This window comes from Pan troglodytes, chromosome 6 (assembly GCF_028858775.2).
Source record: "Pan troglodytes isolate AG18354 chromosome 6, NHGRI_mPanTro3-v2.0_pri, whole genome shotgun sequence".
Classification (NCBI taxonomy): domain Eukaryota; kingdom Metazoa; phylum Chordata; class Mammalia; order Primates; family Hominidae; genus Pan; species Pan troglodytes.
Genome location: NC_072404.2, coordinates 105,188,937 through 105,203,077, shown reverse-complemented (window position 1 = coordinate 105,203,077; position 14,141 = coordinate 105,188,937). Strand labels below are relative to the sequence as shown.

At 36.7% G+C, this 14,141-nt stretch overlaps 1 protein-coding gene across 5 annotated transcripts in view; it reads right to left on the bottom strand.

Moving 5' to 3' along the window:
- The window catches only part of DYNC1I1 (dynein cytoplasmic 1 intermediate chain 1), a 325,617-nt gene that overhangs the window by 272,591 nt on the left and 38,885 nt on the right, over positions 1-14,141 (bottom strand). For 3 of the 5 annotated variants that reach the window (XM_001170506.5, XM_001170374.5, XM_009453653.5), the window contains exon 4: positions 12,242-12,383. In XM_001170506.5, coding sequence (XP_001170506.1) covers positions 12,242-12,383 — 142 coding nt within the window. The remainder of the gene's footprint in view (positions 1-12,241; positions 12,384-14,141) is intronic. The other 2 variants (XM_001170561.5, XM_001170606.5) reach the window with 1 other exon arrangement.

Sequence of the window (14,141 nt, the reverse complement as noted above, 5' to 3'; positions counted from 1 at the left end):
CCTTCTTGCTTCTGGGCACCGATTCTTTAATCTCAGTTCAAATTGTGAAAGTAATGGAATATGTTAACGTAATTCATATTTGCTGTTCACATATCTCTGGGGGTCAAATTTAAGATCATTTCTTCTGCTGTAGACAAAAGAGCAGACTCTGGCTCTTGCTGATTGTAAGAAGCTTTCCTTGCAAGGAGTAGGTTCAGCTATTTGACCTCCATTTTCCTTGAGGTTTCTGATGGGCTGATTTTTAGTGACCTTTTCCACTTCTCCCAGCAGCTCCCCGATGGTCTGGCTCTTCTGATACTTAGGACAGATCACCTGAACTCACTATACCCTTAAGAAGTATAAATAGTGATTCTATCAGAATCATCCACTTAAAAAGTCCACAGATTAGTACTGGGGAGTTTGCATTTACTCGGCCAGAAAAACCAAGGTAGGAATGTAACACCACAACAGCCTTGCCTCCTGGCACACCTATGTTATTCAGTAACAGAAACCATAGTTATTGTCAGTAACAAGCTGTGGGGTAAGGGGTGAAGCCAAGGATGCTATCAAATGTGCCAGTTGTATTATCTTTTCATTTTTCCCATTATTATCTGTGGGGTGGTTCCTTTCAAGGAATATGCAAATATGCAAATTTTTTTGAAAGGAACTTAAAGCCAATATGCAAAATGGGCAAAAGTTGTTTGTGTTTCCAGGGATAGCCTAGAAATATGTATTAAACATTCGCTGAATTCCTTCTGTGTAAACCGTGCAGGACAGCTTCCCCGCAGATGGCAGTATTTTAGAGAGGACCACTCCTGGCCCCGGGTGGCAGGTCTGTGTCCTAGATATGGCTTCAGTGTGTCATCAGGCAAATCTCCTTTTGTTCCCAGCAAATGAGGGTGCAGGCCTCAAGGCCCTTTAACATTCTTCTCTGCCTGATATTTTAAAATCTAGGATGATTATTCAACTGCCTTTTAGCTTTCTCTTCTCCAGTTAGAATAATTTATTTAACCAATGGGCAGAGATCTTATTTTCCAGCCATTTTGTCAAGTAATTGTATCTCTGAAAATAAAATGATGGTGATATAGAAATCACCCTGTTTACTATAATAATTAGTTCTATTTTTTAGTCATTTCTGGCATGGCTCAATCAATGCATGCAGAGGAGAGAAGATTTTGATAAGAACATTCATTTACTTATTCAAAAACCATCTATTAAGAACCTAAAATACAAAATACTGTAACAGAGGGTTGAAAAAATGTTCAAGGAACCTACAGATCTTATGAGGAGATAAAACCTATATAAATAGGCCTGGCACGGTAACTCATGCCTGTAAGCCCAGCACTTTGGAAGGCCGAGGCAGGCAGATTGCTGAAGCCCAGGGGTTCCAAGACCAGCCTGGGCGACACGACGAAACTCTGCATCTACAAAAAAATACAGAAATTAGCCGGGTATGGTGGTGCTCGCCTGTGGTCGCAGCTACTCAGGAGGCTGAGGTGGGAGGACAGCTTGAGCCTGGGAAGTGGAGGTTGCAGTGAGCTGAGATCATGCCACTGCACTCCAGCCTGGGTGACAGTAAGACCCTGCCTCAAAAAAAAAAAAAAAAAAAAAAAAACATATATATATATATATATATATATATATATATATATATAGTTTAGTAGAACAAATCTGAAAGTAAAACTTGCCATATTCCATTTGACCTGGTCTTGGAGGAGGGGTAGGATTTGGGCCTAAATTCATTTTCCGCAGTGCTTAGTTTATTGGACTTAGGTGGCTGAGTTAGTCCACTAGGTCTTATAAGACTGCTATATTTTAGATGCCAACTTAACAATTTGTTGTGAGAACAATAATAACCAGGCAGACAAATATGTAAACCTGACAAAGTCTTCTCTCCTTGAAGCCCCGCTTCCTGGGAAGCCAGATGTCCAGCAGTATCTTTGGGACTAGAGTAGGTGATGCTGAATGTTTAACTATGACAGCTTCCCCTACCCGGCAGTACCACATGTATGCTGAGGGACATGGAACTTGCACTTAAGACTTTTACATTTTGGTAAAAGAAATGAGACATATGAATATTTATGCCTAATAATATACCGATAACATCTACAAGGAAGAAAGTAGTTCTCATCACTTGCTCAGAGACTGGCACAGTTTAAAGTTTGAATAAATATGAGCTGAAAATATTAATAAATGCCATAGGAAAGACAGATTAATAATGGTGATTGTTATAATTTCCCTTCACTTAGTGTTTGCTCCGTGCCAGCCAGCCAGGCATTGGACTGCAGTTTCATCATCCTTTGGAAGTCACAGCAGGGAGACACAATTCCACTGAAAAGATTAGACATTCCATTTGACCTGGTCTTGGAGGAGGGGATAGGATTTGGGCCTAAATTCATTTTCCTCAGTGCTTAGTTTATTGGACTTAGGTGGCTGAGTTAGTCCACTAGGTCTTATAAGACTGCTATATTTTAGATGCCAACTTAGCAATTTGTTGTGAGAACAATAATAACCAGACAGACAAATATATAAGCCTAACAAAGTCTTCTCTCCTTGAAGCCCAGCTTCCTGGGAAGCCAGATGTCCAGCAGTATCTTTGGGACTAGAGTAGGTGATGCTGAATGTTTAACTATGACAGCTTCCCCTGCCCTCCCCCACCATGACCTTATCTTTCCCCAAGACCAGACATCATCTTCACTGCTACCCAAGTCTCCCCTTTCTGGAATTCCTGGGATGACCAACCTAGCCCTTGTTGTTTGATACAATCTTTCTTTAACTATGTCAGTTAAATTTCCGTCAGTATTCCCCGCTGGGGAACCATCCTGGTGTTGTTTGTTTGCTTATTTTTATGAGTTGCATTTGGCTGCTCTGATTAGTTTCAATTGATTTCTTAGGCTAACTTTCTGAGGTTCTGTCTAGGTGGGATCTCTGATCTCTGTTTCAGAGGAGCCCTATTATGTGTTCAGAAGCTAAATAACCCAATAATTCTGTACCTACTCTGGACCAACGGGCACTGTTATGGTTCTATGGTCCCAGGGTTGGATTGGCTGTTTTGGACATGCCAATTAAGGTCACATTTCCTAACTTCATTTCAAAATACAGAAGCTTCCCAACATGGAAAATACTCACTTATTTAACCTTGAACATATCAAAAACATTGTAGCCTCTGGCACCTTATACAAAAATGCCTACCATGTAGTAGTTAATTTATAATTTGTGGGTCAATTTGTTTTTCAATATTTTTAAAAAAGAATAGGCAAACATCAAAATTCTTCAAACTAGCCGTAACCAACTAAGAGACAAGCAGAATTTCATTTCATATTTTAAACCTTGTACCAATTCATTACTTTTTAATTTCTTATAAAATTCCCCTTTCATTGGCTCAATTTTATTTGCTCAGTTTCAGTTTATGAGACAGAAAGAAGTGAAAATTTAAAAAAATCCTTGGCCATCTGTTGAAAGTGTAACTTAGGAGTGAAAGACATAATGTCTGTGTTGCATATACCTTGCACTCTGATGAGTGGTCAATTTCTTCCCATTCAGCTTTTACCAACAACAAGTTGGTGGTTTCCATTCTTCTTTCCATCTTATTAGACCTCAGAGCAGAAAACCTTAGAATTATTTCCTAAAGAGTGTTTTTGTTCTTACCTTTTCTAGTCTTTGGCTATAAGAAAGAGATGTTCAATAAATATTTGGAAGGCAGTAGTTAACAAATTTCTCATTTATAATGCTAACACTCAATGTGGCTAAGGCAGTCTCATACACTGTTGGTAGCATTTAAATTAGTAAAGTTCTTTGGGAAGTAATATGCCAATATATGGCAGGAACATAAAAAATAGAATTACTCCTGAACTAGTTTTGCTCCCAGGACCTCAGCCTATGAAAATAAAACAGTGTCAATAATAATAATAATAATAATAATAACAAAAAATGATAATGATGACGACAACCACCTCCAAATCATCAAATCCCATGGTCGGTTCTTGTTCTTTATCTTTGCTGTCTCTGATTTTGGTCACTATTGGCTCCTTCTTGGCATAGTCTTTCTTTTAGTTTTCTTGGCCCTGAAAATCTTATTTCTTTTCCTCCCTCTCTCACTGTGTTTTTGGCAGTACCCTTGCTCTTTCCATTCCAATAAAGACAGGCATTCTCCAACCAGGATTCTATCTTCTCCCCTCACCTTTCTACTCTAACCCCAGGCAATCACACAGATGTCCATATATCTTCTGCAAAATAACCCCAAAGTCCTCATTACCATTTAGCTCTTCTCTGAGTATGCATATTTGAGAGCTGTAACTACACAGCAACATTTCCTTAGATTCAAATTAAATGTGTCAATTTACTTGTTCTTTAGAAGTAAGAAGAATATTTATATTCCTTGAAAGTCTAGTATAGTATCTGATAGACAATAAATTCTCAATTGTTTACTGAATGACTTGATGAATGAATGAACAAATGAATATTCTTTACCTGGCTTTTCTGTAGATGGGTGTGACGTGTGAGGGCAAGTTGATTCCAAAAGAAACAGCTTTTACGTTTTTATTAAAAAATGAAATAATAAATCAGGGCATGTCTCCCTAACTCCCTTAATATCCATCAAAGCATTTATGGAAAACTCAGTCTTACTCAGCGTGACGTCACTACATGGCCGCAGGAGAGTTTTCAGACTCACTTCCATACTGAAGAAGGAAAGCATATCTTATCTAATAAAAATGCTGACCACTGGCCAGCCACGATGGCCCATGCCGGTAATCCCAGAGCTTTGGGAGGCCGAGGCAGGAGGATCACTTGAGACCAGGAGTTCAAGACCAGCCTGGGTAACATAGCGAGACCCTGTCTCTATGAATATTATTATTTTTAAAATGCTCAACATATTGCTGATTTGTGGTGAAAAACAAAAGCGGTCCAGCCATCTTCTCTACCAAATGAACTTAGTAACTTTAATTAGTCCCTGAAGCAACTGCACTGGAACTCAAATTTTCATGTTCTTCCTTTTCTCTCTAAGATGGAGAGAGCTCAAGGACAGAATACAGAGATTTCCTGAGTCCCACAGTTTCTCTGAGCTCTTGTTCCACATGTCTTCTCTGTCAAACAAATCACTAGTGATTAATCAGCCAGTGCAAACAGTTTGGGATTATGTAAGCATAGTGCCAAACAGAAAATATCTAGTCAATGCCATCGCTAAATATCTAATTTTTAAAATGCCGTTTCCAAAAGTAATACATGAAATAATAAGGACATTTTAAAATCCATCATATCACTCATCTGTCACATTCATTAAAGTGATGTTAATTAAGAAAGGATGGTATTCAAATAATGAGTTAATGTTTTACTTCCTGGCCTCAATTTTTTCCTTACTTAGGACTGGCAATGATGATAAAGATTTTCTGATGTCAGAAATAAAAGTGGAACAGTGAAATACATACTTATATCAGGCTCTTTTTAAAAAGCATTTTTCTTAATTTATGGTGGGAGAATTTTCCATCTGTTGGCTAACACCTGAGCCCTAATATGGAGCTCCAGAGCGAGCCACACTAAGCCACATGGGAAGTCCATCTGAGCTGGATTCAATAAGAAATGTAGGACTTCCCATCATAGAACAAGAGCATGTTTTCCCAAAATCTTACACAGAAGTCCTGCTGTCAAGCAAGCAGTTTCTCTAGAAGAAAGCTCAGCTACCCCTTCCTAAAATAGATGCTTACTGTGTTACTATAACCATATGGGTACATAGAGCACACTTTGCCTGAAGACAATGATATTAAAAATTTTGAACTTATTGTGCTGCATAAAGAGAAAACCCTATAGTGTAAATCTTATTTTAATTTACAAAGAGACTGACTTTTAACCAACCTTGAATTAGCGACTTCAGTCTCCCCAAAGTCGAATTGGCTGGTAGCATCCTGTCAATCTCTCTTTATATAGTGATACTTTAAAATTTTTTTGTATAAGCAAAATTTTAATAGTCTTATTAAATTTCCCCCATAATCTTGTATTATTTATTACACTTTTCACCTTTACTAATACTTCCTTTATGCCTTCCCTTTAGCCTCTGATTTATCAGAGCATCTTAGAAGATGATGATGCTTTCACCCAAATGGGTCAAGTCCTTTGAGGCCTACGTAGTTCCAAAGAATCCTGCAGAATCTGACTGTGGATAAAGGTGAAGGTCCTAAGGATTTCCTTTGAGTATTATGTCCATGTGGCCCCAGAACACATTTTTCTTTCCTGAAGTCACTAAAAAAAAAGTAGTAACTACATGCAGATAGGACAAGTTGCCCACAACGAATTATTGTAGCCCAAAAGCAAGTATCTAAATTTAACCAAAGCTTTCTGTCAATAAGAAACTGAATAGTAACTATATGGAGGCCCAGTATCCAAGCTGAAGAGAGAACATTGAAGAAATCTGTCCCTTTGTCCCTGAATTCTAATCTGAAATTCACATGAAGCTGAAAGCCTAAGAGACTTTTAATCCATTCCCTTTGTACCATCATTCTCCTGTGATGTGCTTCAGAAGACATTTCTCCACCTGCTGCATTTGTGGTACCCTTGGGAGGGGCCTCACCTCCCTAGAGAACAATCTACAAATATTAGGGTTTTGGGTTAAGAAATGCTGCTAATTGTGAGCACAGGCATCAGTTTTAAATACTACAGGATTTTATTGGGGCCAATTGGGGAAATTTGAAGATAGTGTAGATACTAGATAAGGTGAAAATACATTGAAATATAAAAATACACTTGATTGAAAAAGCAGGTTCAACAGTTTTCACAGTAAGATGTCATTTATCATTATATATGATGACATACATATAATATAAAAGAATAAGCACTAAGGTGCTAAGAGTGCTGATCTCTGGTGGTGGAAACATGATGTTTTTATTTTGTTATTTTTGCTCATTTATATTTTCTAGTTGTATAAAATGCACAGGTGTTGTTTCTATAATAGTAAGAGATTTTTAGGCTGGGCACAATGGGTCCTGCCTGTAATCTCAGCACTTTGGGAGGGAGAGGCAGGAGGATCCCACCACTTTGGGACGAAGAGGGAGGAGAATCATTTGAGGCCAGAAGTTCAAGACCAGCCTGGGGAATATAGCAACACTTTGTCTCTACAAAAAAAAAAAAAAAATTAAATCAGCTGGGTGTGGTGGTATGCAACTGTACTCCTAGGTATGCAGGAAGCTGAAGTAGGAGAATAGCTTGATCCCAGGAATTCAAGGCTTCAGTGAGCTAAGATTGTGCCACCACTGCTGCCTGGGTGACAGAGAGACTTTGTCTTTAAAAAAAAAAGATTTTAAAAATAAAATGTTGGAGGAGGGCTTAAATGTCTCGATTGATTGGAAAGTAGAACTTAATGATGGTGTTAAGACCAAAGATGGTCAAAAAAAAAAAAAAAGACAAAAATTAATTCTATTACTACCCTCCATGACACTTCTCACCAAAGACAAACATCAGATATCTCCCCTTCGGACTATTTTGTTAAGGATGTTATGCAATGGGTGTTATTATTGTGACAGGAGATTGCACAGTATGTTATCATGTTGAGAGATGTTTTAACTTTGAAAACATTTTCAACATTTCCTTCCATTTGGGACAGGTTGTAGCCTACACTGTGGTATCCAGCTGAACTTTATGAAGTCAATACACTTTCCTATATTTTTGCAGGCCAGTACACCTTCTAGTTCAGCTCTGTCATTGCGAACCCTAAGGAATTACAACTAAACATGAGAAAAGTCCTAGTGCAAAGTCCCTTGTGAGCCATCCATGTGAATGAGAAGAATAAATGTTGGCTGAATGATTTTCACTTAGATCGATTCACTTCTGGTTGCTATCTGAAGGTTAGTGAGTAAGGAGTGGGCAACCTAGAATGTGGTCTGTAGGGGCATGGATTACAATCTGTCCTTTGCCTTGTCATGTTTAATAATTTTATGTAATTACGTGGATAAAGATACAGGCAATGCTTACTAAAATTGAAAATGACACCAACATGTTCTGTGAGAGGATCTAAAAAGATTTTTTTCCCATTGGAAAAATGGCTAAATTAAAATATGAAAAAGTTATAATAATTGCTAAAACTCACATATAGTTAGTATGCACCAGACTCCTTTCTGAGTACTTTATACAGCATTACTTTGTATAATCCTCACAATAACCTTATGGGGTAGGTTGTCTATCACTCATATCAACTACTGTTAGAGATTATGTAGCATAGAGATATACGTTGTGGAAACTTGAATCAACCTGCCTAGGTAAAAACCTAGCACTGTAGCAAAACAACACTCTGTATGAACTTGAGAAAATTACTTATTCTCTCTGCGCATCTCAGTGTCCTCATTGGTAAAAAGCAGAATTATATAGTTCATTCTACAAAGTTTCTTTTTTTTTTTTTTTTTAATCTTGGATGTTATGTTGCCCAGGCTGGTCTTGAACTCCTAGCCTCAAACAATCCTCCTGCCTCAGCCTCCCAAGTAGCTGGTATTACAGTTCTGAGCTACCACACCTCACTCAGCAAACATTTATCAAATACCTACCACATGAGTATCACTTAGTCCCTACTTTCAAAGAATTCACCACTTTCTGAGGATGAGAGACATGTTCAACTAAACAAAAGCCATTCTTCAGGGCTATAAAGTGCTAATGCTTCACTCTTATGTATAAAAAGCGTAAGCTGTTTCAGATAAATATTCTTTACCATATTGAGAAAATATTTTCTATTCCTAGTTTGCTACATTTTAAAATATAGGAATAAGTGTTTAAATTTCTTAAGTATAATTTAAGCACATATTGCAATGATTATTTTTCCTTCTTTGACCTTTTTGTATGCTAAATTATATGGTAAGACATTTTCCTATACTAAAATAACCTTGCATTTTTGAAACAATACTAATTAACCATAGCATAGTATCCTCTTAATATGTTGGATTCCAGTTGCATACAGTATATCAAAGATTTTTTTCATTTATGTTTATAAGTAAAACTAACCCTTCAAACTAACCTTTTCAACAAGCTCTTAAAATCCAAGAGCGTGTTGCTTGCCAGTATAATTAACTGAGCAATGATTAATTGATTCTACCAAAACCGATCAGGAGAAAGAAGATAAAACCAAAAATATAAGTTGTAAATGAGAAATGGTATATAACGATGGAAGCATAAATTGCAAAACAAATGGTGACACTTTAAGTGAAATTTAAAAAATTAAATCATTAGTATAACTGAAAACTTACATATTTCTACTCTCTACCCATTTTTTTAAATTTTCTCAACTGCTCTTAAAAATCAGTAAGAGGTGGCTGAGTGCAGTGGCTCACGCCTATAATCCCAGCACTTTGGGAGGCCAAGGCAAAAGGATTGCTTAAGGCCAGGAGTTCCAGACCAGCCTGGACAACATAGTGAGACTCCATCTTTACAAAAAGTACAAATAAAAATTAGCTGTGCATGGTGGTGCATGGCTGTAGTCCCAGCTACTCAGGAGGCCGAGGCAGGAGGATTGCTTGAGCCCAGGAGTTTGAGGTTGCAGTGAGCTATAATTGCACCACTGTACTCCAGCCTGGGCAATGGAGCAAGACGGTCTCTTTAAAATTAAAAAAAAAAAATCAATAAGAGGGATTTTTGTTAAAGCACTATTTTTACTTCTTCTCTATAATAAAGTACATTGAGTATGCCAATTTGCAGATTAACTAGTTACAAAGATTATAAGGAATGTTTGCTAATTTTGGCTTTCTAAAGAAAATTTTAGCTTTGGTTTGAAATTTTGGCAAATGAATGAGATAATTTATATGTGCCTTTAGCTACGGCCAGATGTATTAATTTAATTCTTGTTATCTTCTGAAAGATTTACCATTTTTTGAAGAGTTCAAATTCCACATAAATAGGCAAATTTATGAGCATAGAGTTATATTCTTAAGAATAACTGAACTCTTTTCCCAGTCTCCTGTTTTATGAAGTGTTAAAGTTAACATAAATTGTTTTCAAAGATGTGTCTTCTACATAAAAAGACATTCAAAGTGGAATTTTAAAAAACTGAAATATAACATTCTCCTGCAATTTAACCTCATATTTATTTTATTAAAGAAAAAAACATAAATTTGTGTGGAATTTTCCTAAGTTCAAAACAAGGGCAGAATTTACTAAGGCATTCTTAATGTGTTCTCCTCAAGCAAACTTTGTGCTCAGTTTTTCTGAAAACTAGCATTTTTCAATGCAAATTTTCTTGCATTTCTATGAAACCTGCACTTTGCAGGAGGTTTACTAATTGACTTCTAGTTACTCAGTCTTGCAAGAACTTTCCTATAAAGAATTGAAGTTACTATTGTGTTGGGTAGGAGTAAGCTGCACCTCTTCCAAAGTGATTCATAAAGTTAAAAAAAATCACTTAAGAAGGAGAAAGAAATAAAGAGTAATATTCTCTGAGAAGAAATAATTGCTGTTGTCCCCAGAGTACTAACAGCATAGGTCAGCTTTCTTTAGAAAGTTTTCCAAAGGGCTCCTCAACTGTGAAGTCAGTAATAGAATTGAATGCTGCCAACTGCACCCTTGAAGCTAAGCAGTAATGACACGCACCATCATGGTACAGAAATGGTCAAATACATTAACTTAATGATAGGCCAATGGACCCCCCCCAAGAAATGTGATTATATTGTGCCAGCTCTTGAATAAATGTTAGATCTTACACAACTGTGTTGCTATTACTTCCTCCCGCCAAAGACCTTTTGAAGTGTTCAAAGCAAAAGATGAGAGAAGACATGTGCTGACCCAAATCACAAAAGCGATTTGCTAAAATAAACCAGCTTTATGCCCTCAAAAACCTCTACTTTTTTTTTAATTGAAAGCAGTGTCCACTGGTTTCCAAAGGGCCTATGAAAACAAAATATTCAAGTCTGAAGGACACCAACAGGCAGAAATAGGTAACATAATTCCAGTCTTACATGTTGGTTTCAAAAGCAAAAAAACCCTACAGCTCAGATCAACGCTAGATTATCTTCATGTCCAGATCTTCAGCTACCAAATTAACTATGCCTGTGTGGAAATAGTACACTTTCAGAAGAAAATGCTTATGCTAATGCCTTAGGTGAAAAGAGAAAAATGCAAAATTTTATATCTTTGCCCTAGTAATACATACGGAGGCAAGAAATGCACACAGACAAGGACTGGAAAGGTACATAGACAAGCCAAAAGGCTGACTTCTTAGAACAGCAGTGCTGTAGATGATTGTTTCTTCTTTTATTTAAAACTTGATTAAAGCATTTTGTGATTTTTTTAAATTAAGAGTCAAAGCTAGAGTTCATAAATTGCCACAGGCCAAATCTGGCCCATAACTACTTGGAACAAAAGTCATTAACATTTAACATTCAGGAGATTATCACCTGAATATCTGAATTTGTAGCTTCTCAAGAAAAACTGGAAAATGCGGAAAAATTGGGTCCATCATCCCATGTGAGCTCAACCAGCTTGAGCTATGAGGGGGCCATCTGGCCTTTAAGAATTGGGTGCAGTTGCCATACTCACATAAATTCCTGCCTGTGGACCCCGGCATGTGGGAACACTGGTGAAGAAAGCTGGATTCGGAGATTTACCATGAATCCATCTACATTTATGAAACTTCTCCTTTCTTCTTTTTACATCTTTACCTTTTGGATACCTCTTCAGTGATTAAATTACAGAATGTCTATATCTACTTTCAGAAGTTACATAATCTGTGAGTCTACATAGTGTAATACAAATTTGGCAATGAACTCACTAAACAGAAGCAGCCAATCCTGATACTACTACTACCAATAAGAATACAATAAAAATACTTAGGTGACTGAGTTTTCAAATTACTCAACTTTACTAAGCAAATAACTCACTTCAAAAATTAAATTTAGAATTAGAACATCTCTATATTCTATTCACAAAGACTTTCATGGAAACCAAAATCAAAGTAGGATAATAAGAAGCTGGATATATATTCAATTATCTACTAAATAATGAAAAGGCTTCTCCCTGCCTTTTTTAAGCCTAAGCTAATGGATATGTGTGTGTTTGTTAAGCAAGACACATGGTGCTAAATTAGCCCACTCAAAGAAGGATGATATATGTTGATCATTTCTAGTGTTCAAGATCATTGCTATTCCACTAAAAATAGCAAGCCACCATAAATTTAAACATAAAATGTCCAAGCACACATGCAGATACATGCACATTTCACAGTATTCTAACGGTGGTGTTGTTGCTGGTTTTTTTTTTTTAATTGACACCCATCATGGCCTTTTAAAGCGACAATTCTTACCTTGTTAATGGCCCCAGATCGCCTGAGTCTTGGCTTCCAGCTTCACTGGGAGTGCTCACTGATTTCGAGGAGGGAGACATAGGGGTTGGGACTAAATAATGAAAATAACAGGTATCCCATGTTAAAAAATGCAGCGGCTGCACTGGTGAAGAGCAGTGTCAGACAAATCAAAACAAATGGGCCCAAATTAAAGTGGTTGTATGGCCAGGAGACATTGAGATGGGATAAAGAAAAAAAAAAAAAGGAAAGAAAAGGAAAAAAGTCCAGTGAATTTTTTGTATTTTGGAAATTAAAATTTGAAATGATTTAGACAGAATTAACCTAGGGATTCTGAGGCCATGTCCACCCTAACAAAGTAAAATGAAGAATCAAAATAGCTATCCAGATAATTCAAGTCAAATATCTCTCTAACATGAACCATCCAGATAATTTTGATTCTTCACATTATTTTGTTAGTATAGATGTGACCTATTAAAAATAAAACAGGGTGTCTATAAAACTTTAAAAGGTTATTAAATAAGTGATTCTGAATAATTTTAAATGGTCAAGGACAGTCAGAAAAATCTGTTGTATGTCTGCATTGAGAGAGAAATGTACTCTGTGGAATATAAGCTGTTTGCCATGAGAGCCTAAGTGACAGATAGAGAAAGGGTAAATGTTGAACCTGGTAATTAAAAAGTCTCTTTCAAAACAAAGAAAAATGCCAGGCTGCTTTATTTTTACATTTAATTAATAGTTGCATCCCATTGTACTGTTTACTGTCTTTGGGACTTGTTTTGCCTTGCCTCCAGCAGCTCTAGAAGACACTGCCATGTGCACAGAAGTAAGCTGCCACTCTGAAGACAGGAGACAAGTTCAAAGATCAAGGTCAGCACAAGCTGAAAATCTGAGAGCAGGCATAATAAAAGAAAAAAGCTAAAGCCAATGCAATTTTTTTCCCCTTCCTTCAGATACAAGCCAAATGTCCTTCAGATAGAAGCTGCACCAAATAGCCAAGATGGCTCCAGGCCAGGCAATTCAACGGGTTCTCAATATCACATATGCCAGAGAAGCCATATGGATAGAAAGAAACTTCAGTACATAAATGTAGATTCCCATTTGGTTTCAATCATGTGCAATTTCCTTTTATTTACTTAATAGGGTAAAGGGCTTAACTGTTTTACCCAAATCCTATAACACAATGGCAGATCTGTCGAGAAGCTAGGAATTTTCATGTGGTCCCACAATTAATTCACTGATTACTTACCCTCTGAGCTTACTCAGAGGGTAAGTCGGAGAGATGGCTGAAAAATGAAAACGGGGCCCTTGCCAGAGTCCCTTGGCAGTAATGCAAGGATACTTCAAAAGTTGGTCATGGTTTAGAGATGTTAATCTGTTTTGTTCTTAAAGTTTAATTACTGGCTTTATGTAGGGTAGGGGAGACTAGGACATACTATTATTGTGTTTAACCAGTGTTCACATTGCAACATAATTTCAAAGGCTATTTTGAGGCACAAATATAATTGATTGCAATGTGTCTAACTCATATCAGATGTCAACTAAGTAGAAAAAAATGTGTATCAGCTCCTAAGTAGAAACGAAGGTCCATCAGTCAAATATAACGTCCCCTAGGTTACATCTTCCACAACATGAAGAAATTAAACAAAATAATCTAATCTTATTGGGGCTTATTATAGCATTGTTGAACATACTATTTTACCTATTACAAATTGAGATTGAGTATAAAATGCTTTTTAATAGTGTTTTAGTTTTGTGTGTATTAAATTACATCGAGCAATACTTAATAATTTGTAAGCTTATTATATATTGTTCTTTTTCTTATTCACATTGATATAAACATTTGCCATTTTGTTCTACACGGGATAATTTATATTCTTAGTTTAACTAACTATGGAAATAA